The sequence below is a fragment of the Salarias fasciatus genome, chromosome 4, assembly GCF_902148845.1.
Source record: "Salarias fasciatus chromosome 4, fSalaFa1.1, whole genome shotgun sequence".
NCBI lineage: Eukaryota > Metazoa > Chordata > Actinopteri > Blenniiformes > Blenniidae > Salarias > Salarias fasciatus.
Window position 1 is genome coordinate 14,729,327 of NC_043748.1, and position 24,597 is coordinate 14,753,923.

A 24,597-nucleotide genomic window follows, 5' to 3' on the forward strand; every position below is an offset into this window, starting at 1 on the left:
CTGGAAGGAGATTTTTTTTGTAGTTGTTTTTATAGCAACTTTTATAGGTGCTTCACACTCTGTGAACTTGTAGTAAATTGTAGTAGATGTCGAATGTTCTGCACGTTTGAATCTTTGTTCCAGCGCTGCAGGTTTAGGGAAGCTTGGTTTCACCCCTTTATCGTGTTTTAGGAACTAGAATTCTGTTGTCTTTGTAGAAGTTGAAATTCTTCCTCAAACCAACAGCGGCGTCCGTCCTCCTGTCACATGCTTCCCATGTGACTCTCTTCCTCCTCTCCTGTTCGCAGGACTCGCACCGGTTCGGCGCTCAGATCAGCAGAGCCCTGCAGGACATCATGACGCTCCTCTCAGCAGACGCCAAAACCACCTCCTCCTCCTCCTCCTCCTCCTCCTCCTCCTCCTCCTCCTCCTCCTCGTCCTCCAAAGACAAGAAGCTCCTCTGAGCTCGGCCCCCCAGTTTAAGATCAGTTTCTCGTGGCAGCATTACAGGTTCGCTACGTTTTTGAGGCGGAAGAGTCGTAATTCAGAGCGATCCCGCTCTTCAGCTGCTTCTGCTTATGATGAATATGTTCAGCTTTAAAAAGCATTAAGTTTCAAGCTTAACTTGGTCCCTTGACTTTATATTTGTTTTTTGTTTTTTTTAAGCTCCAACACATCCAGATTTTAGTTTTTCAATGTCTTCATGTATCAATGCAAACGGGCTGCAGCCCCCCTGCTTTCTCTGAGATTATGAAGCCCGTGGTGGTGGATTTAATGAAGAAAGAGGAGGGCAAAGGTCATCGCAAGGGAATGAGGGAGGTGTTTTAAGTAAGTTCAGATAAAAAACGTTGAGGCAAAAAAGGTGAGAAGCCTTCAGAATGATTTGTCTGTTACACAATCACTCTTGAAGGCTGCTCTCAGCTCGCTTCATTAAAGGGAGGAAAAAGGGAGGTCTGACCAGATTAGACACGCTATTTAATACTGTCAGCTCATGAAAGGAGTCAGTCGGGACTGGAGGTTTACAAGATAGACGATGAAAGTCTCACTTTTTTTCCTTCTTAAATGTACGTTTATTTTTGTTTGTTTTTGTCTTCCTCGTCGTCTGATCTCTGGTTCACTCTTCACTTCAGTAATTCAGGATTGGACGTGATTTTAGCTGCTCTCACGAGTTCAAACATAGCAGGATGCACAAGGAGAACAATAAATCAGTAACAGCTCACGACACAGTGAAAGTGAAAACCTCTTCTCGACGAAAGGAACCCGCTACATGTTCTCACAGTTGTCAATCCCGTATTACTCCTTCCATAATTACCACTCTGCTGTCTTTGTGAAAGCCGTTGGCTGTCAGTCATTGAAAACTGGGCGTTGCCCAATAACGGTATGTCTCAGCGAGGAAACGTGTGGCTTCGGAGTCTTGTTGTCACATTCATTCACAGATTTCTTTTGTGCAAGCTGCACAACTTCCAAATCAATCAAATACTTGAGTATTGTTGTGAGTAATGCACTCTTCACCGTGTCTACAGTAGGAATAAAAGACGTGTGTTAAATCCCTGTCGCGCATGTTCAGCTTTCATATCTGAGCCCATAAGAGAAATAACCCGCGTTGTGAAGATGAAGGAAAAGCAGCAGTGGAAGCAGAGAGTTTCGTCCCTGGCAGGATCATTTCATCATTTCCGTTCTCCTGTAAAGGATTTCGTGAGCACCGTTTTGCTTCCATCGACCAGATTTTCCTCATTTTAACAACAGCTGTTTCCAGTTACGTTTCTGTTCCTGGTGCCGGACGCTAAATTTAGCCAACTGTTTCACAGTGCAGGCTGCGTTTGAGCCGAGATCCGGTGACGATTAAACATCGGCATCTTTTCTCACGATGCATTCAGGAAGTACAGATCACTTTTTTATTGTTTTTTTTAACTTTGTAATGTCGACTGTGTATTAATGAATAAGGTGTACATGGTTTTTAATGTTAGTGTGGATAATGAAAGCAGTGAAACAAGTCAAAGGAGAGCACTAAACCTTCCTAGTGCTTTCTCTTTCTTGCCTTGAGGGTTTTTTTTTTCTTTTTCGTTACAATTGTCTGCGAATGGCCCTTTAGTTTCTTCTCCTCGAGTTATTTACAGCCTGCTCGTCAACAGATGCATATAAAACAATTCCTAGAAATCCACCCAGCAGCCATTACGTGCTTTTAATCTGCTTCAGACGTGCTTTGACCCGTTTCACTCAAGCCGGCATCTTCATCTGCTTTCATGTTCTTCCAACAGTTTCTGTTGTCTTACACCACATTTTCCACTACTTGTCTGATAGATTTCCATACATTTGTCCTGTGATGAACTGTAATTCATCCCTTTTACTTTAGGAAAGTATCAGTGTCCCTTTCTTTTTTTGTGTGGTTAGTCTGACACTCCGTTGAGCAGGTGTACCTCACCTCGTAGCTGGATTTCTCTCTGGTTTTGGTGCATTTGGGTGCTCCGATTAAAGATTTACAGATCTGTGTACTTTGAATCTGCAGGATCCTCTTCCTTCTCCCAGCAGCGCGCGTGCCTCCAATTCAAGTGTTCACTCCGCCAGAACTGTGACTCCATGCAGTTCCTTCAATCAATGCAATTCCTCCGGGAAACTTTGGACGATTAACCGCGTCCTGTAATTTTTGTTTTTCTGATTGTATCAAATCATCCTCCGGTGTTGGTGCTAGAAGTTAGCGGCTCATTTCCCAAACTTTGGACTGCTCCTTCAGCCTTTTTGTATTCAACACGAAACCTTTTACAGCTACAACTCCTCTACCTCTCTCTCCACCCAGTCGTTCTCCAGCATCCATGTGAATTCTGAAGGGACTTTATCGGTGCTACTTCTTATTCCAGGTCCTCCTTCAGATTTTCTCACGACAGTGTGTTTTTGGGAAGATAGAACAAAGAGAGCATGTTTTAGGACACTGGAGCGTGTTTGTTTCCCTCGAAAGGAGCTTCTCGTGACATTTCTGCATTTAAAAGTGTACTAATGTTCGCTTATCTTCTTCATGCCACGGCCTGAATGAAAAAACCACACCGTGCCTGGACCTGACTCACCGATTCATCTTAAGCTGTTATTTATTCATCTAGTCATTTTCTTTATGCGCCGCTATTATATGACAGGCTGCTAATGACACTAATTACCTCCATTCCAGCTGGTTCTTCTCTCTTTAATTTACCCAGAGATAAAAAAACAAAACAAAACACAGAATTAAGGTTGATAAAGATCAATTTGGCTCACTCCAGATGAACAGCAGGGAAATTACTCATTTCCTATTTGATTGTGTAAAATACAGTCACATGAGATCTGTCTGTACAAAAATGTCAATTTTACTGTGTCAACCAGCAGTTATTTACCTTTTTTGATCATAGCGTTCGTAAGGACAACGCTCTCTCATACAGATGTCAGTGTTGAATTTCTCTCCCGCTGGGAACGTCTCTTACTTTCCATAGAATTAGCAAAACTCACGCCACAATTAAAATGTGAAGCATTTTCCTCTTAACACATGAGTAAGAACTTTTTCATCATGAACAACTCAAAATGATCTCAGTTCTCAGTAGAAAAAAATTCCTGGGGCCTCTTCGTCTGCTCCTTCTTCTTCTTCTTCTTGAGCACATCCTGTTGGAGTCAGTGAAGTTTCTCAACAGCTTGGACGACGAGCCACTCAAAAGAAAATCAGCAAACATCCCTCAGCACGTTTACACTTCATCTTACTTCAAACTAACGAGCGATCTGCTTCTTTCATTGTTGTTTTTTTTTTTTATTACGTTCCTTCTGATTGTTTACTGATTTCCAAGACAACTCTGACTGTGTTGGGTCTTTCTTGCTCGGAGCCTTTATTTAAATGTCAGTCGTTGACTGTGTGAAGACAATTCACAGATGGTTATGGTGTGTTGTGTAAATAAAAGATTTACTGACCCCAGTGTGTGTGTCTGTGTTTGGTTTGAGAGAATAACGTTCGGCCGGACATTGTGATTACCGACGGAAGAGAGCAGCAGTGATTAATGTGATATAAAGTGTTGAAGGAACATCTGGAACAGACGTGGAGGGTGAAAGCCGGATTGAACTGGAGGTTGTGGTCATTTGGCATCAGCCCTGGAACAAGACAAGGTATAAAAATAAGATTTTAGGAAAGGAAAAAGTCTTTTAGAATGAGGAGGGGCCCACTTATCTCACGAGTGGAAATTCCCTCTCGTGCGTCTTTTGGTTCAATAAAGTCCTCTATCGCTTTCTATTAAAGTCCTGCCGGCGTCTCGTGTGGAAACCCCGGGAATGACATCAGGCCACGGGGCTGGGGGTGGAGCGGGGGGTGGAGCGGGGAGTGAGGGACAAAAACGAAAGTAAAAACCTGCGCGTCTTTCTGCAAGGAGGACGACACACGCAGACGCGAAGCCGGCGTGGATCACACTGCCACGTCTGCTGCGGCGGCTCGGCGGTGTGGGGATCGTCTCCTGTTGGACTGAGGACCGAAAAACGGAGGTAAGACTGCGGGAAAGGCCGCTTTCTGCCGGGAAGCGAACCAGCCGCGCAGCCACAGGTCAGACCGGGCAGCAGCAGGGGGGCTTCAGCCCCAGCGCCTCAGATCAACAACAACTGACCTGCTTTAGAGACTGCGGCCTTAAAAAACCACATCGATTCATAAAACATGCATTAGAGCCGTGAGATATGAAGTAAATATGCAATAAAGCCATATAACTGAAAAATACATAAAACAACTTAAACCACTGGGTAGTGGTTAAAAATGTATACTGTAATGAGTCAAAAAAGGGAATAAAAGCAAAATAGCAAAAAATCGGACTTTTACTCTGTGGTTTTTTTTAAGTTAATTACAGAGAATGAATGCACAGTGTGTGGAAATATTCATTGTTTTAGTTTTATGTGTTATTGTGTACAACCCTACTTTAATTGTATCAATCCGTTAAATCAATTTATTTTATGTAAAAAATAAAGAAAAACATTTCTTTATAGTTATATTATAGGCCTATTATATTATATTATATTATATTATATTATATTATATTATATTATGATTAATTATTTCGTGCTCAGGTATATCAGTGTTTCGTGAATTTATTTTATCTGTCAAGCTCACCGTTATAGGCAGTTGGTGGATCATTGCACCTGATTGGTTGCCTCAGATCTTCCATCACTGCAGAGCTGTTGAACCAATCCTGATACACTGGGTGGGTCTATGGATAGGAATTCATTTATATTTTTGCCCATGGGTGCCCAAATAATATGAATGGCTTTCCATCATATATAAAAACCACATTATGTAAGTGCAGTCCATTTACCAAAAATCACATTCAATCACATTAAATGAAATTGTAATTATTTAATGCTAGTATGATTAACCTGAGATACTCTTACACAGAACAAAAATGGTATATTGCACAAATGCATGCTTAAAACTAAATTAGAAACAAATAACTTATGTTAACACATATTTACACAAGGCCGTTGACGGTTACAGCAGGCTCCTTTGTAACAGGAAGTGTCAGTTCCACGCTCTCGTCCATTCACTTGCCTTGGGGCGAAACATTTCTCGCCTGAAAAGAAGCCATGATGCTGAGTGGATAAATTCCCCATTGCCACAGTGAGAGAGAATCTGATTTTTGAGTCATGTGCATGTGTGCAACCACGCGTTTCAAAATACACGATCAAATTACTTTTCCACGTGAACTTCAGGCTCGCCATCAACCAGACGGAGGACGAGATCTGAGGTGTTGAGATGTAAGAGTGGCGTCTGGAGACAGTGTGAGCCTCTCTCTTCACTGAGCGTCAACTTGGACGAATATCAATATTGACAAATTGATGCTTCCAGACTGTACATGTCTAATACAAGAGGCCACGTGATGACGTCTGCTTTGAATAGTTGATGTTGAATAGAAAACCTAGACACATGTTAAGATCAAGCTGTAAAACTTTGGTAAATAAAGCGGCGCTCGCACAATAAACACACATAAATCAACTATTGAGCAGATCAAGGGCGCTGTTATGTCTGTAGGCTGACAGACGCGTTCAAAGCAGTGAATTGCTGCGTCGTCTGCGGTGCAGATGCACATCTGTGGATCAGAAGATGGAGGTTATGTGAGGCGAGCTCTGTCTGATCTTGTTCCCTCCTCTCATGTTGTCACATGTGCAGAGTTCAGGAGCAGCCGCTGGCACAGCCACTGTCGGGGTCACTTCCTCAGTCCTCAGTCCCGAAACTAATTTGTCTGCTGTGTGTGTCTGAGTGTTGTTGTTGGCAATGGGAATGCGGACGTCACACTTTTTTTTCTGAGTATTTTTGGAAGGACTGGTGAAGCCAGCTGGTCTTCAGGTGAACAACTTTCCCCTTAGTGCTTTATTCTCTTTTCCACTGTTCCGTAAGTTGGGCCAACTGTTAAGTTCATCATCAGCGTCAGTCTGCTGTTGGTGTCATGTAACCTTGTGCATCGCTCCTATTGGTCACACTGAACTACAAATCCCTCCAGAGTTGTTGAGAAGCGACCGAGGATGCAGAATTCAGAGGATTCAGTGAGGTGGAAGGAGCTGGGCAGTGTGGTGAACTCACCTACTGGACTTGTTATGTTCATTTAGCCCGTTCAGCCTCCCAGGTGTCTTGGAGTTTGTTAAATAAATTTCTGGGACTGATAGTCTACTGTGACTTATATGTTTTCTTTTTTGCTCTTGGTGATGCATTTTTTGACTGATTCGACTCAAGAAAATACGATAAGAAAGCTCAGCGAAGAAGAAGAAGACTGATTCCTATTAATGTAGCTTGATGACTGTCTGTGACTAAAGGCAGGAACCTTCTCCGACTTAGAGACCACACACTTTAAGATAACAAAAGACAGATCGCTCTTATAGATCCTCTCTCTTCTGACCTGATGGTGAGCGCGCACACACACACACACACACACACACACACACACACACACACACACACACACACACACAAACCCCTTTCTTCAGCAGCGGATCAGATTCTTCACGCTCAATATTGAAATATAACGTTAGTACAACTTTTTCGACATTTGTGCACATGTTAAAAATCACAACTTATGGACGCTTGATGAAACTGTTGCTCTTTTTTACATTTTCAAGTGAAATTCATCGACCCGAAGGAAAAAGATGCTTTATCAAAGTGGCTGAACTGGAGAATGTTGAGTAGAACTCAAAAGCTGAATTTAATCAATCCCAGAAAGCCATGAAGTTATTCAGTGTGCTTTACTTTAATTTGCTCGTAAAGACAAAAAACTGAGGCGTTCCAAGACCAGTAACAGTCACGTGTCTGTTTGAGGTGTTGCGCAGTAAAATTCACTTTTATTGCTGCTGGGAAAAACAAATGAAACATTTTGTAGAATAAGTAGGGAGCAATCATGGAATGGCTTTTGAAATATTAGATGCAATGAAATGAATTCAATTATATTTTGCCAATATTGAAAACAAAACACACACACAGAGTAGCGGAGGAAATTGGTCAGGAGTCCTGGCCGCACACTTGGACAGTTCTCAGTGGAAACATCCCACAGAACCAGGCGGTCCTCCATCCTCCATGTCCTTGCCATCTCTTTTTTTTTTTTTTTTTTTTTTTGTGAATTCTTGGAAGAGCTGTGGTTTAACAGCACAGACTGGAAGACATAAAACCTAACAGTACTAAGTAGCTGTTTCACCGCAGCCCTGGGTTCTAGGGAGTCTTTGTCACCCGGCCCTGTGTCGTTATTCTCTCATCTGAGGAGCTGCATTCATCTGGTGGGTTTGATTTGTGGTTCTCTTGTGGTTCTGATTTCTCTGCATTCTAAGACAGGGGTGTCAAACATTCAGCCCAATCTCATCCTGAGTGGGCCGGACCGGGAAAACAGTGTCGTAAAAAACCTTTAAATTTCAACTTTAAAATTATTTTTGTTGTGGCTCAGACTATACATGATGAAAATATGAATATTTTCACAAAACCGATTATTATGATAGGTGAATTATGTCAGGAAGAATTCATGTACAGATGCAACAGGATCGATCAGAGCAGCATGGATGTGTGCTGTCACTTCTGTGGAATGGTTTATTTGTCAGAGTCGGATGGCAGTGGGGAAGAAGCAGTTTTTGAGTTTTGCATTCCTGCATTTTACACTTCTCTTTTTCTTTTAACTTTTTATTTACAGCATTTTTAAAGAAACATTGATGTCACAAAACAAATAGGGGAACCATATTCCTCCCATCAAGAATATTATCAACAGCAAACAAGAGAATATTAAGGTAACAATAAGGATAATAATAATAGTAATACAGGAAAAAAAAGAAAGAACAATAACGAAGGACAAATGAGTAAAGAAAGATGGGTTTGTTTGGGTTTTTTTTTTTTGTTTTTTTGCCTTGCTGTTTTGTTTCAAGTGCGTCTGTTGTATTTCAGATTCGGCTTTCAGGTCTTCTGTGATCTGGTCCTTTTAGCATCGGCATTAAAAACAAACACCATCTATATCCTGTCATTTTCTTTGGTGAGACGCTTAAATGAAATCATTGGTCTCTTTGTGTGTTTAGCTGTGATAAAACCTACATCACGAGGACTCAAATGTTGTTGTGCTTCATGAGGACAAACAAAGTTAATCTACTGTTCAATCTCTAGAATGATTTTTTCCAAGTCCGGGTTCTTCATACTGCGGGTCACCAGTCCATCACTAGACTAAACAAACAATGGAAACGAGACAGATCATCGTTATGCCTTAAAATCAAAATCTTTCCAACAGACGAAGACAAAGAAAGTGAAGGTGTCAGTGAGTACAGCTTTCTTCAACAAACAAACAAAAAAAAAAGACCCTCGGAAACTGAAACACTGACAGGAAGAGTTCTGGCAGACCCAAAGCCACAGCAGAATCAGAAGACAAGTTTCTGAGAGTTCATAGCTTTGCGTGATCGGCGGCTCACAAGACAACACAGCTACCTAGCGGTTGCAGTAACCGGGTCCTGGTTTCAACTGTAAAGAGAAGACTAGGAGCTGCAGGTTTGACAGGACAAGTTTCAGCAAGAAAAACATCGCGAGGACGTCAGAATAAGACTAAAAGAATAAAAGAGGCATACCAGGGCCTTGACACACTGCCATCACTCTACTGAAGACTAGAAGAAGGTATTATGGATCGAGGATTGAAAATCTGAGGATCTTTGCATGTTGCTTAGTCAAAGAAGTGTGAAGGTCTGAGGCTGTTCTGCTGGATCCAGGATCAGTGACCAGGACAGAATGAGAGGCAGCCTGAACCAGATGCCTACCACAGCAATGTGCAGCGCCGCGCCGTCCCCGAGCTGAGTCAATATGAGATTCTATTTAACTACAGGCTCAATAACACAGAGACAGAGCAGGTCTATGAGCTGAGGCGGGGCGTGCCAACAGGCAAACCAGGCATTTGCCTGGGGCCCCGGCTTTTAGGGTGCAAATTCTGTGCAAAAATCTATTTTTTCAGTGTGCACGGATGCGATGGGGGCCCGATGAATTTCTTGCTTGGAGCCCCCAAGGACCCTTGCCCCACCACTGTCTGTGAGTGAACTCACTAGAAATGCTGACATCCAGTCTGTGTGGCAGCTGCAGGACGCTATTTCTGCGTTATTTGAGGATTGAATCTTGAGTTCTGTTCAGGACTCTGTTCTCTGTCAATAGCTGTAGAAACTCTATCTACAGTTAGAAATTAAATTTGATTGGTGTCTTGTCTCATATTATTACACAGCAACGTTTGAATAATTTAGATTAATGTAATGTTTCCTGTTTGTAATTTGTCCTATCAAGTGTTCATTTATTTAATTAAATCATATATTCATTTTTATTATTAATAATCAACCATGCCACTAAGGTTCCATTAAGAGGGAATCCAAATTCTGACATATTTAAATAGTTTTTTTCTAAAGTAATGCAATAGCAACTTTGTCTAGTAATTGGTTACTTTTAAAATATCAGAACTGAGTGAGTAAGCTACTTTTTTGAAGAAGTAATTAGTAACTATAACTACCGGTAATTACTTTTTAAGAGTAACTTGCCCAAACCTGGAGATAAATACACATGATTGAAGTGTGATAAAGTTATTTAAGTGTAAGACATAAGGACATTATTTAAGTGTGAGAGATGTGGAGAATTACATAAATTTAAAGTGTTTATGTTGCCAATGAAAAAAAAAGTATGATTCAAATATGTTTTATATTGTATGAGGTTCACAGATACTCCACATTTGTTTTTGTTTTTTGTTGGCTGTCATTTCTTCATTTCTGTAAGCATTGCGAATTTCCAGTAGTTTTGAACGCCTCACTGAGGTCCACGCTGCTGTAAACGTTACTGCGATGAGAGGAGCAGCAGGTGAGCACTGAAACTGAAGATTGATGAAGCTCCACCTTAGAAATTTACCACCAGCCGCAACTTACAAATCCCTCCGAGACCGCTCAGACAGTCCGAGACATTCCGAGACCGAGACACCCGAGACCGAGACGAGACCAAGACCACAAAAAAGTGGTCTCTACAGACTACAAGTCCGACAGCAAGACAGTGACCGAAAACAGATGTCCAAACTTTGCTCTACAACGAAAGAGAACAAGATGATGAGTTTGAAAAAGTGGAGCCTCCAGAACTAAACCCAGCTGAGCGGGTGTGATTTCCAATATAGAAAGAAAACATGACTAAGTTCGACTGTTATGCCTGCCAAGGGTGGTTTAGAATGCATTTAGGAAATCAACTTTGTAATTTCTTTTTGTTTATTTGTCCCGTTCTTTAATTTCAGACTGAATGAGACAATAAACTGAATATTTATGAATTTAAAAAAAAAACGTGGTGTTCTGAGACTTGTACTTAGGTTTCTGTGTGTTTGTGATCATAGGTCAAGCGTGAATGGTCACCGTGGCAACATGACATCATGGACGAGCAGCTCCAGCCTCCTGCTTCTCCTTGTAAGTGTCACATTTGCTGCTCTGGGATCAGATCTTCTTCATCAAGCATATACCGTGTGTGTTATTCCAGATCTGCACAACAACAGTTATTAATTTTGATTTTACTAATTTTTTATGTTTGGGGAAAATGTAATGGGTTGAAATATGGTGAACACGGTGAATTGCACATATTAAAATGTTGAATTTTGAATACTTGATACAAAGCTACTTCATAATTTCTGTGCATTAAATTTAACAGAGTTTTTAAACTCTTTTTGTTTATCAGGTACTGCTGAACACCATTGACCTTTCGATGGAAAGCGGTGCATATTATTTCAATTTAGAATTTATGGTATGTATTGATCTTTTGATTTGAGTTTTTTTTTTTTTTTTTTTTTTTTTTTGTTTTGTTTGCCAAATTTAGACACTTTGTCATACATTAGCAATTGAATTTTGATCTGCCTGAAGTTCTGCTTGATGTATCTGAAGCTTTTTGGGCACGTTAACAGTCATTTAGATATTTTTTTTCATCTCTTTCAAATGTTTCAGACCTTTTTGTTACGCTTGCTGCTTTGTTTCTGCAGTTGAGCACAAATTCTCTTCAACTTTTCAACACCAGCAGCATGACTGATTTGAACAATGTGCTCAGATGTTTCAGAAATTGTAGATTGCAGTAGAAACTACAAGGTATGAAAAAATGCTGTAGTCTTCTTTTCGTGATGTGGTATTCATGTTAAGCTGGCCTCTGTAACCAAATGTCATGAGTAACATGTTGAATGTGTTTTTTTCATTCATGATCCTTGAGACAGGATGGCTGTTTTACATTCATACCACTCAGTTGTCGTAGTTACTAGTCATTAATTTTCGCAATATAATTCTTTTCATATCATTAAGCTGCTTACTGGTTACTCAGTTTTTCAGAGACGCCTGAGCAGATAAATGATTTAATGAAAAAAAGAAGAAGAAAAGCTTAATGATTCCTGTTTTTCCTTCTTGATTTCAAGAGGGACAACCTGGATAAAACTATTCCTCTCATAGAGACAAAAGATCCCAAGGTGAGTGAAAATATAATCAGGAGAAAATTTCAGTGAAATATTTATGAACTGGACTCATGTGTGTTTGACTCGATGTTCCCGCCACTGCAGGACAAGTTGGAGTGCAGTTTGGAGCACGCATGCCAAAAGGACAACAATTTCTGTTACATACTGGAAGCATTTTTCAGAGATGAGACAGCTACAGAGGTGAGTGCTCAATGTCAACACTTTAACTTGAAGTTCTCTGTAGGTTTCTCTTTCAAACAAACTGTAAGAAACAGTCCATTATTAGAAAAAAAAAGATAAAAAGTGGTGCTAATTATTGAGCCTGGTGTCATTTTGTGAGCTAATCAGGTGTAACTGTATGACTGTTCTTGTAACGTTCTATCTGTTCACAGAGTCACAAAGAAATACTTCCAAAGTGTGAGGGGATCCCTTCTCGAAATGTCTCTGTCTATCAGTTCCTGTGCACGTTGGCCAAAAGTTTCAATCTCAGTACAGAAGGTAACACACTTTAGTGATAACCACTTCACAAGTCTTCACAGTATGCTCCATTTTCACTGTTGGCACAACTCTCACTTCTCTGTTTTCTGCGTTGCAGTTTGTGAATCCTACGGTGAGCATGAACACAACACCCAGCCTGGAAATCACTGTCTGGCTCTTAGTTGTCATTATCATCATCTGTAAACTTTGATTTTCTTTTTAGATGCTACATGCTCGTTCCTTTCCGGGGTCCCATATACCGTTACAAGTGAGTAAAATCTTGTATTTCAAAGTCAAGTTGGGTGAAAATGATGTTGGATTTAGATTTCTTGAGCAACAAAACTGGCTGAATGAAGCAAGCACATAATACAGAATTTACTACACCTGATTAAAATTATGTTTACTTTCAATAAAGCGGCCATATTTACTTTCAGACAAACTAATCCTTCAGCTTAAAGGTGCAATATATAATGCCTTTGTTCACAGAATTATTCAATATTTAATTTCAGACACATCTGTGTGTAGTGCTTCACGGAGATCTGCTGAGGTCACACACAGATGTTCGCTCCGGTTAAAGTCCTGGTTTTTTTTTGGTTTTTTTTGCGTGGCTGCGTGTCTCTTTGTGTTTGCACTGTTACGGAATGGCAATGTGTCCAGTGGGTGTGTCTCACCTTCCACTATAGTCAGCTGACGCCTCCAGCGATCCAAACTTGGACAAAGTGCAAAAGAAGATGATCTGTTGACACACACTGCCTACCTCAACTTTTACTCGGCTCAGCATTCGTTTGTTTGAAGCGTCCAAGCAAGGCGTTTGAAGGATTTAGTGAGAGATTCATAGAAACGGTAGAGTTTTGAGGTCCAGTTTGAAATTTTTCTTTAAACAAGCAGCTGCATATATAGCTACTGCTTGAAAGTACAAAGACAACTGATAAACACATGCAGCAGGAGAGAGTTACATGTGTGAGTCCAAATGTAACTGAAAAGTCTGGATGTTTCATGTTCTATTTGAAGGTAACGACGACAGCCAAACCAGGAAACACAGAAAAGCCTCAGACTTTCCTCTTTCTACCAACCATTGCCAACAGATCTCAAATCAACAGATTTTTTTTTTTTTGTATTGACTTAATTGTCTACGATTTTAGATTTAACAACACCAACAACGCCAACAACAACACCAACAACAACAGCACTTCCAGAAAGAACAACACCAGCGTTACCACTGAACACCACATCAGTGCAACCATCTGCAAATGCAGGCCAATCAGCCGGTAAGATTTGTATCCAACACTTCACTTGATTCACTCAGAATTCATTCATTTTCTGCCTCTGGTCCCTTTCGGGGTCGCGGGTGGCTGGAGCCGATCCCAGCTGCTATGGGCGAAGGTGGGGTATGCCCTGGACAGGTCGCCAGACTGTCGCAGGGCTGACATATATATACATACAACCATTCACACCGAGGGGCAATTTTTAGAGCGGCCAATTAACCTGACGTGCATGTTTTTGGACCGTGGGAGGAAGCCGGAGTACCTGGAGGGAACCCACGCGCACATGAACATGCAAACTCCACACAGAAAGGCCCTGAGCCCCAGCTGGTATTTGAACCCCGGACCTTCTTGCTGTGAGGCACAAGCGCTAACCACTGCACCACCGTGTGGCCCCGCACTCAGAATTTTCCACACTCATGTGTGGCAAAACTTCTCTCCACCTTATCTGATATATCCAGACTAACCCTGCATCATTCCTGGTAGACGCTCCTTCTTTATCAGCAGGTTGTTTCATGTTATTCACACTCCCACTACAAATTGTTGTGAAATTCTCCATTCTTTAGATGTTGAAGAGGCTTTCAACCGTGTGGAATGGATTTGGATTGTTTTACATTGTAAAACGGTTTGGTTTAAGCATAGATTTTGTTTCCTGGATCGATTACTCCACACATCCCCGGTTGCTTCTGTTAACATGAATGGAATTAGATCCAATCCGATTCCACTTTCACAGGTTAATGTGGCTCCGTAATGAAGTTAGATTTAAGGGCGTCAAATGCAGAGGACTAACACGCAAGCTGTCTCTGTATGCAGACGACCTCCTGCTTTATATTTCAGATCCCTCAAACTTTTCTCCTGTAATCTTGAACATTTCAGATTTTTATTTAGAAGCTCCGTGGTTACAAGCTCAGCTTCAAAAAAAAGAGAATATCTTCCGGTAAAGGATTTAGCCGATGCTCTCCCACAGGACAACTTTTAGAGAGTGTTCTGCCAAAAACTTTGACCCAGCGGTTGGGTGTTGTAAAATAAACTTGAAAGGGTGGTCCTCCCTACCCTTCTCATTGATGGGATCCATTCTTTTAAATAAAATAGTCACACTACCTCGACTCCTAAACAAAAGAAAATTAACTCTAATACTAAATGATAATAAACCAACAATATATATGTATGCTTCTTTTTCTATAAATGATCTACAACAAAAGAGCTGATAAACAGCTCGGGTAGACAGTCATAAATAGATGTTTTTGATGTTTTATGACGGCTTTGATGTCGTTGTGGGAAAAATATGGGTCAGATGTTTCTTGAGAAGGAGGAAAGCGAGCTGGACAGACGGAAGGGGAGGAGGGGTGTCAGCGATCGAGTGACGTGAGCAGAGGTGCAGATAGAATGGGAGGGGGCTTTCTATTCAGGAAAAAAAACATACTTATGCAAAGCATTAACTCTGGGGGGGAAGAAAAAAAATTAACTGAAGTATATATGTTGATTTTTATATACTGTTTACGATGGCGGAAAATTGGGTGATGAAGAAAGTATTTTACAACCCGGTAGTTTTGGGGGAGTAGACCAACTTCATAAAACCGTTCGAGATGAGACGGGGAATAAAGTCAGGGTGAAAGATGTGAAGGATTTTTTATCATCTGAAGATGCTTTTACTTTGCATAAACCTGCTAAGATACATTTTGCAAGGAACAGAATTTTTGTAACAAGACCTCTCAGACAATTTTAGGCTGATCTTTGCAGTATGCAGGCGTTAGCCAAGCATAGTGGTGAGTATAATTATTTGCTAACCGTCATAAATGTGTTTCTAAAATTAGCTTACGTGCAAGCTTTATAAAAGAAGACCGGGGTTGTGGTAGTGTGTGCCTTTGAATCCGTCTTTCGCTCGAGCTCAACACCTGAAAAACTAAAGATCGATGCAGGAAAAGAATTTTTTAACAAGAGTGAGATTCTGATAAGGAAACACAACATCGTACATTTTGCTACAGCCAGTGATCGAAAAGCCTGGTTGAAAGATTTAACCGAACATTGAAGACTAGAATGTGGAACATGGCGCTTCGAACCAGCCTGAGACGCCCTTTAACCCCGCCAGGTTCACCAGGCGCAAGGCCGATGTAGAATATGGTTGCTATGAGAGTACGGAAGCTATCACAAGTCAGCTCAACAATGTGTTGAAAAACCGACTACATGACACGGTTGTGAAATATCGCCCCTTTAAAAGCAGCTGCCAGTGGAACAGTAATGGGTGCTATAAGGTGTGCTTTTCCTCACCGCTGGCTGAACATACGTAGGTGTGGAAATAAAGACGGATCAGAGCAAGCTGGTCGACTTCACCTGGGTGATTTTGACTTTACATTTAAATATCGCTAAATCCATTGAGTGTTAAACGGCAAGGTTAGACTCTAACCCTAACCTTTACCATTTTGTGAGTTATTATGAAAATCAGGTGGGTCACGGAATGCAGGGATTTCACGGAACCCCCATGATGTACGGTAGAGGGATAGGGTTTATGTGTTCAAAATTATTCCGTTTTGTTACACCTCTGGTCTACAGAGGAGCTGCCATTGCGAAGCCACTAAAAACATAGCATCAGACACGTCGTGAGACGAGTGACTCGTAACCAGGAACCGGAGAGGGAGGATCAGGCTGGATCAGGACTCATGCTTCTGGCACGCAGACCTGGAAAACAATCGCCGGGGCGTCGTTTACCAACAAACAAAAAGCGGAAGACAAAAGGTCACAAGAAATCGCTGCAGAGAAGAGGTCCTAAGAGGAGGAGGTCCGACGACATATTCTCCTAACCTAATGGCTCTTTTACATACAAAAACACAAGAATGCACCATGTCAGAGCTGGACCTATTCTGGGCTCCTGCTACACCGTTGAGCAAAGCGGTATCTGGAGGTTATACCGATATCTGCGCTGACAGACGGCGGCACGATTGCAGATTGTTAATGGGGATGGGTCAAACCTGGCTCGAGATGCACGTGTGGGTGTGATTAGCTACCCCATCAACACCATCTTCTCACAGGTGCTGCTCTGCTGAAAGGTCCCGCCCTCTATCCGATATCCAGAATTAATGTGAAAACTTACTCGATTCCTCAAAGCTCCAGAGTTTGCAATCAGGAGAAGCTTTTCCTGCGGCCGATGCCTAAATACGTGCTTCTAGGACTGGTCAGTTGTAACGTTTTTACTGGATGAAGAGAGCTATCTCTGTTCAACCTTCGCCACTACGATGTGAAATATCTAGCTCTCTGTCAAGACGGGAGACAAATTCCCTCGAAAGACTTCCGGCCTCAATTTGACAATAACATTTCAGTCAGAGTTTTACAGTCTGACCTGAAAGATTTACCTCTGTGCATCGACAGAGATGATTTTCAATACGGTCATAGCTTATTTGTTTTTAGCCTAAACCCTGACGGGGACGTGGAAGCTCTGAACCCCATTTCAACGCGGACTTAAAAAGGCTGAAACCAATTTCTGAAATGTGTGTGTGACCGAGCTGCTCATTTAACAGGAATTTGGCTCCGAGAAGAGACGTTATCAGCAGTCTCCTTGATGAACTGGCCTCCATATCAGCTTGTCTATCAAGCCATTTACTCCTGATTCAATAAACACTCGGCTGGTGCCTACTAGACATCTTATTCCAACATCATTTCTTTCATCTGCTGTCGTTTGTACATTATGATCCTGGCTTAGCAAAATGAAAACAGTCTGTTTTCTTCCATTGATTTTGTGTGAGAGTGAGGCTATCAACTATTCTTTAAAAAGCTTGTAAGCTGAAAACAATTTTTTTCTGATTATACTGGTAAGCCCAAATCTGAATGACAAAAAAAAAGAAAAAGAAAAATCTGTGCGCCTGCATGAAAATTGTCGTAAACTTTTGTTTCTTTCTCTTACAGATAAAAGGTCAGGCAACAACAGTACAGGTGATACAGATGATAAAGGTGCTACAGGTGAGTCCCTCATGTGAAGTTTTCCTGCTTTTGTGTTTTATGTGGCGATAAACCTGCTGGAGAGACGCACTTGGTGTGAGAAATGTCAGAACAGCGGCGTCAAACATAAAGTCTGTGGACCAAAACCGGCCTGCATCAGGTTTCAGTCCGGCCCACCAAACCACCATCAAACCTTTACTGGTGTGGAGAGTAAAACTGCAGGTTCAATCAATTCATTGCTGACAAAAATTCACCTCCCGTTATCTAGGAGAAAATCTGAAAAGATTACAGATATTAAAGTCAGGAATGAACCTCAAATGCATGTTTTTGGACCATGAGAGGAAACTGGTGTACAACGAAGAAAAGTTATTGGATGAATTTATCATCTAAAACAAAGAATGACGTGATCAGACTTCAGTTGAAATGACCCCAAATCACTGTATTACTGAATTTATACAAACTGCTAAATGCATATAAGTTGATAAAAAGTCAGTTTAACTAAATTACCAGCCAAATGCATCCTTGAGTGATCAGCGTTGCAAAGTTGCTCAATCTTTGTTTAAAGGTGCATTAAGGAGTTTGCACGTTTTAAGTGAAACAGCGCCCCCTGCAGGCCTTGGGCGTAATGCAGCTTAGTGAAAAACTCGTCCCTGTGGCTCGCGTGCACGGAAGAAGGGAACTCCGTCTTCGCTCGTTTAGTAGCGCTCAAGTAAGATTTAAGTTTCTTTTACCTTGTGGAGTCTGTGCTGGAGCTGTGGCAGTGCTAGAAGCCAGTCTTTTCTTACTTTCTGGAAGCTCCTGCTCAGTTGTTGCTCACTAAGCATCTGGCGGAGTAATGGCGGCCAAAGCGAAACTGAACAAGCCGGAGCGCGCATTACGTCATTCCTTTCAAATTCTCCCCAAAAAAATGCTGGTGCCGGACCGGCACTGTAACTTTCAAGTGACAATTTAGCACTGTTAGAGGTACTTGTAGTGAATATGTCAGGGCACATTGTACACATCATTAAAAATGTGTAACATATTTATGGTGGAAAATAAGTATTTTTAAGGTTGTAAAACTCCTTAATGCACCTTTAAAGCTACTTATTTTTAGTCTTTTGATAGTCAACTCTTCTTCCTCTTTACTCAGTTTCCAGATAATTTTCAGTCATCTCACATGATTTAAGTCACTGTTTTCCAATGTGCATCATCTGTTATTTTGCTGTACACGGACTTTTCTTCATTTCTAAGATAATATGTCTGAACTGAAGCATTGTTGAGTCACATTCATTTTTATGTTCATATCCGTCTGATTACCTCCTGAGCCACCATTTTCTTTTTCTTTTCAGTCACCTCGGAATGGAGAATAGCCTGCCTGTTGTTATTGTTCGTATGTTTCGTTCTGTTGGGTATTTGTCTGTGGTTGTGTTACCAGAGGAGAAGAGACGCCCAACTGTTGGTGAGTAGAAACAAACGTGTTGGTATGAGGTTCAGTTCAAGCGATTTGACCCTTTCAGCTTCACTCACTGAAAAACAATGATTCAAGATTGGTCCAAATGTATGAGACATTTTTCAACTCCTATTTTTAAGAACGACATGCACCAAATTGTAACTACTTCAAAACTTCATCTGTTACCATTACTGTGCCCAACGAAATAACTTTTTTCTCTTTTTTTCATCATGAATTAGCTTTACATTTGTGCAGCAGTTGGTTTCTAAACGTGTTTTCCTGTTCATTTTTGGGCTAAAGTGTTTACACGTACAGTTCTTATACAAACACTTCACAGTGTTCCTATTTGAATCAGTTCTTCAGTTTAAAAAAAAACACATTCACTGACATTTATTGCACCTTCATCTGGATCCCATGAGGAAACGCCTTTCTCATATACAGCAGGGTAAAAACACACCCTGAGATGGTTTTATATCACTGAAATGCAAATAAACCTTTGTTCTTTGTCATTCCTGTATGTTACAATGCCGCACCAACACAAATGTCATTCCTGTTTCAGAATTCCATCGCAGAAAGAAATCATCCATTACTGCCAGAAATCCAGGTACTTTTTGCAGACATTTCTCCTAAAACGTGCTGTTGGCTGTTTTTCCATCTCGATTCACACTGTTTTTAATTCGCTGTGCTCTGGACAGTGGAGGTTGAGGATGATTAGTCGCTCCGCAGGGGGTGAAAAAAACAAACCAACGTGGGGTTGTTGATTAACCACTTGAACTTGTGGGTCAGGTCTACAATTACAAGGTGCAGGAGGAAAAAAATGTTAATATCTGATGTCTTTGTTCACCAACACAAAACTCTTGAAATGCAGTAAACAGACCATGACAATTTCTGACATCCATTTTGAATCTATTCAAGTTCAACAAAACTTAGAAAGTAGGAAACTGAGATGTCATGATGCTTACTAAAAGCTATTGTTATGAGCAATAAACACTTAACTGCTAGTAGTAAAGTTACTAATGGACAATATAAATGTGTTCATCATTAACTTATTTATCTGCCAACAGCTGTTCTTGTTGGACTAATAACCAGACTCAGTACTCCACCAAGTATTGAGGAGCACAAAACACAAAGGCAAACACAGAAATGATACTAGAAACCAAACAAATCTCATGAAACTAGTTAAAGTGTTAACAGAAAACACTGTCGACACCCGCAAGAACAGGAAGGAACATGCGCTGCTTGCTACCTCAGGATGTTGTTTATTAAACATCGTGTGAATGCCAAACTTGGTAAAGCATGATATTTTTCAGAGTTTTCTGAGGTTAAGGTTTTAGTAATGTGCATGGAATGGTTCACAGATGTTTTAAATAACTCTCAAATTGCTAGTAATCCTCAGTTGTTATACTGTGGACTCCACTGTCACAACTCAACTCTTTACTGCCTTTATTTGCCTTTAAACTTCTTTACTGAGCGTCTTAGAACAGCAGCACCGAATGACTGCACTTTAAGAGTTACATGTTGTCTACAGCTCCAATAATTTGTCCCTTTTTTTTCATTTCAGTCAGAAGAGCCACATGCCAGTGGAGGGGGAGCTGAAGCCACAATTGTGATACAGGTCCAAAGCCTTTAAAAGAACCTTACGGCGTTGCTTGTGATTGTTCAGTCAGCTATTATTTACAAAGATTACAACCGTTAAGTGTCAGAATCTTGTTAGCCGTCTCTGTTTTTTTCTGCTTGATCGTCAATGATGCTGAACTCTAAAGTGATATTTCAGCCTCTCAAACAGCGGTGCCAGCTGGAACTGGTTTGGCAAACTGGTATCTGGGCTTTAATTATACCCCCTTCCACGGCAATAAAGCCAAGTGTTGTTCCTGAAAAATGAAAGTGTGATTTTCACTGTTGAGATTTACCAGTAAGGGTGTGTTTTCTGACACAAGTGAGATTCAGAAACAATTTAATAAGTCATGGAGTGAAAAATATCTTCTCACCTCGATGACAGCAGCGTCTCTCATGTTCAAAAAAGATGCAAATATTTTCATCCCGAAGGAGTAACATATTGCCTCCGGTGTGAAATCACTAACTCGCCATTTGTCGTTCTGTCTCTTCCAGACTGAAACTTCTATAAATGAGCCCCCTGTTCGTAATGGCAGCCAGTACTGAAGAGCGGACAGCCAGCGCTGGATCTGTATATTCTGAATGCTCAGCAGCTGTGGGGAGTCACAGTGTCTGGATGTGACCGTTGCTTCAACAGGCAGGAGGACTGAGTGGCTGTGGCTTGGCTGACCCACATTCTGAATCTCTGAGGTGAAGCGATTGTGAGCGAGTCGCACAACGTCATCGATGGAGGTTTTAGAGCACCGGAGTGTCACAAGCAGTAGTAAAATGGACAGATGTTTTACTAAAGGAAGGTCTAGTGTGACAAGTTGGTGTGTCTCCAATGTTAGATTTAAAGCAAGGGTAGGCGATGTTGTCCAAAAGCACTTTTTGTCATACTGAGTGAAATGCTCCTTGCCCCCTGGGAGAAGTCAATACATTATGTATTACGGAAAAAGGTGCTAAAAAAATCTGACAACTGTAGCGGCCAAAGGAAGGTAAAAACTCCGACCAATCGTAAGGCACGGCCCGCTCTTAAGAAACCAATCAGATGCAGTGCTCCGCTGTCTGAACAGCCCCGTCTGCCCATTCCTCGGAGAAACACAACTGATCGGAATGTTATAGATTGAATAAGCTTTACTGTAAATATCTGAAAATAGATTGGTTTTTGCTATGGCCATGCTTGTAAGTCACACATATTGAATTATAACATGATTGTAGCGAAGTGAAATCATAATTTTATGTGAAAGAAAGGCAGCAGTGTTATTTCGATGTGCAATTAAAACATAGTTCAGGCACCAGCGTCTGGAGCTACCGATCAGTAATTATGAAATTTCCTGTAAAAGTTGAACTCATTTTGAAATAAGGTACACATCGGTAGTTCAGGATGTTTTTGTTTGTTACTGTGTGCATTCAGATCATATAAGAAGCTATAAGGTCAAACCTTTAATTTATGATTGTTATTACTGAGCACAAAAAAGGCCAACTTTTGACCTCAAAGGTCTAAAAGTATGACGATGGCGCCCTCCAGTGGTTCTAGTAATTATGACAGCAGCTGTGTGGAGGACAAACTTGGTGTAAACATTTTCAGAGCCGCAGTGAATAGTTTTGGTGCCTGAACTTAACCAAACGGCAACTATGTGACCATAGCAAGAATTATTGTCATAACATCCATTTGCATCCATATTGAAGCAGAAATTAACTCTCGGATTTAAACTAACAAAGTAACTCTGCCGGAAGTCAAATCAACTGAAATATTTGAGGCAAGTGAAGAAAGTAACAAAGCAGAACAGTAGATTAGTATCACACTTTTGAGTGGATAGTAAAAATGGAAAGGATAAATTCATCACTAAATTTACTAACTGATACTCACTGGTGTGAAATTTGTCGTTGATAACCTTCTGAGCCAAACAAACAATGGGGCTTGGTTTTATCACCCCACATCTGTGAGAAATCTAACCTGAAAATAAATACTGTATTGGGTTGAAACTCTTCAAAGATAATAGTTTTATTGTGATGATGTAGTTTCATCAAGTTATTCGTGAAAAAAGTGAATATTTATGTTCTCGGGATCACGTCATGTTGAGCCAACCAGAGCCATCATTTGTGTTTACTGTAGGGCTGATTAAATGTGATCAACTAAATCTTGCCAGCGGCAAGGTTTTCTGCATGACTTCTCCCCTGAACCCTTCTTGATTAAAAATGCTGCTGCGTCTGCGTTTTATGTCAGAAAGATTTCCTAAGATATGCATGTATACATATATAATATATAAAGTATATTCTTTGGATGTATTCCGAACAGCAGTCAAATATTCTCCCAGCTTTTAGCACATTATCATGCGAGAAGAACAACTTTTGAAAAGAACAGTGCAGTCTTACAGTGTGTGCGCATCATCAGCTCGTCATTTCTGGAAAATGACTTGCAGCCCCGCTCGTTTTATTGCACCTGTGTCTGCTTTTTGAGACATTTTTCTTGGCTTAAGTGTAAAAATGGCACAGCAGAAGTGCCTGACTCAACGAATGTGTTATTTATTTTGGTGGTTGATTTTGCGCGCGCGCGCGTGTGTGTGTGTGTGTGTGTGTGTGTGTGTGTGTGTGTGTGTGTGTGTGTGTGTGTGTGTGTGTGAGTACATGAGTGAATTCACACCAGATGTTGAAGATTAAAATTACATTGCATAACCTCATGCACTTATTGTTTTCGGATTTTTTTTTTAACTGCTTTTTTGTCACTTTTTTTTAATAAAATAAATTTTTTAAATGTTGTTTCTGGCCTCTTTTTTTGGGGGGGGGGGGTTATGTCGATATATGTGTCATGTCAGTGCAGTTACAGAAGTTATCACTGTGTCTAGTTTGCAGGAGAATTTCTGGCCTGTGTGTGAGTACATAGCATGTTTCTCAGGTTTCAGTCAATTTGAGTGTTTAATGACACTGGATTGATTTGGACATTCCTTTGAGGATACCCCAGAGGAGAAAATCCAGATGTTGCAACAGTAAAGGGGGAATTGTGCAATGTAGACTGTGTGTGTGGGAGTGTGTTCACACAGAATTGGTATCAGACATTGTGACAACTGTGCGGCTTCTTATCAGGCCTTTCCTGACAAACTTGTTTCTTGAATGACTAATCACAGACATACTCTCATAAGGCACTGGGGCAAGTCGTGACAAGAGATTTAGAAGGCTCTTTTTCATATGGAGTTGAAGGATGCAAGCGTTTCTTTTTTCAACAGGCGTGTCTATATTTCCCTTGTAGTCAAATTATACATACTCGTTTCATTTCATAGGTTAAAGTGATCAAGTACGCGACATCTCTTGTTGGGACAGACTTTGACTGAAGCCCATCAGACTCTAAATGAACCAAATAAAAGCTGGCATGCTTACCAACAAATGTGAAATCATTTGTGATGTAAACAGGGCCTGAGTAGTTTTGGGTTATGTAATTTTCTTAAAATTCTCCATTGCGGCTGTATTTTGTCATCAGTCACTGACAATAGCAGTTGCTGAAATGGAGCCACTGATCTGCTGCCCTGATGCTCTGAGCTGTCGTCTTCACACTCCTGAAGGAGGGCGAGTGGTTAAATGTCATCAGAAAGTTAGAGTCAACTGTCAGTGTTAATTTGACAATTGAACTGCTCAGCTCAGCTCGGTCTATATAATGTCAAGTACAAGACAGTAATTTATAGACACTTTTACAGAGAAAAATCCAACAGTTCCATGTGAGCGCGCAACTATGGAAATAAAAAAAACTTCCTTTCAAAAGGAGAAAACCTTAGCACAACCAGACTCAGAGGTGGCATTGTACCCAGTACACTTTGATGTTTATTTGATATATAACTTTATTTACACTTAACATTTTGCACAGTCCCTTGACATAAATATATGTACGTGTGTTTAGTTTACCAATTTCTCTTGTAGGAGATAATTAAAGGCTTATCTTTTCTTATAAAGTCGAATAAAACAAAGCGTATTGAGGGGCTTCCTGAGGGATTTCATGTTGTAGAGCTTGATCTTT

At 40.8% G+C, this 24,597-nt stretch overlaps 2 protein-coding genes across 3 annotated transcripts in view; both read left to right on the top strand.

Annotated features, from left to right (window-relative positions):
• Positions 1 to 3,857, top strand: part of cpt1a2b (carnitine palmitoyltransferase 1A2b) — a 39,204-nt gene extending 35,347 nt beyond the window's left edge. Inside the window, exons 19-20 of one of the 2 annotated variants that reach the window (XM_030088703.1) lie at positions 288 to 363; positions 406 to 3,857. In XM_030088703.1, the coding sequence (XP_029944563.1) occupies positions 288 to 363; positions 406 to 443 (114 nt within the window). In that variant the 3' untranslated portion in view covers positions 444 to 3,857. Of the gene's footprint in view, positions 1 to 287 lie in introns of both variants that reach the window. The other variant, XM_030088702.1, reaches the window with a different exon arrangement.
• A 492-nt stretch (positions 3,858 to 4,349) lies between these two features.
• LOC115386444 (uncharacterized) lies at positions 4,350 to 23,333 on the top strand. Its single transcript, XM_030088705.1, has 14 exons — positions 4,350 to 4,461; positions 10,809 to 10,878; positions 11,144 to 11,209; positions 11,862 to 11,912; positions 12,003 to 12,098; positions 12,290 to 12,395; positions 12,493 to 12,507; positions 12,598 to 12,642; positions 13,517 to 13,642; positions 17,534 to 17,587; positions 18,895 to 19,004; positions 19,555 to 19,599; positions 20,557 to 20,610; positions 21,105 to 23,333. The coding sequence occupies exons 2-14, from the start codon at positions 10,837 to 10,839 to the stop codon at positions 21,153 to 21,155; spliced, it is 861 nt and encodes a 286-aa protein (XP_029944565.1). The 5' UTR covers positions 4,350 to 4,461; positions 10,809 to 10,836; the 3' UTR covers positions 21,156 to 23,333.
• Positions 23,334 to 24,597: the final 1,264 nt, after the last annotated feature.

Excerpts from the sequence above, each read along its gene's own strand:
- LOC115386444 (XM_030088705.1), top strand. The coding sequence starts at position 10,837 with ATGACATCATGGACGAGCAGCTCCAGCCTCCTGCTTCTCCTT. Across the intron at positions 12,643-13,516 it reads GGTCCCATATACCGTTACAA|ATTTAACAACACCAACAACG; the intron begins GTGAGTAAAATC and ends CTACGATTTTAG. Across the intron at positions 19,600-20,556 it reads CATTACTGCCAGAAATCCAG|TCAGAAGAGCCACATGCCAG; the intron begins GTACTTTTTGCA and ends TTTTCATTTCAG.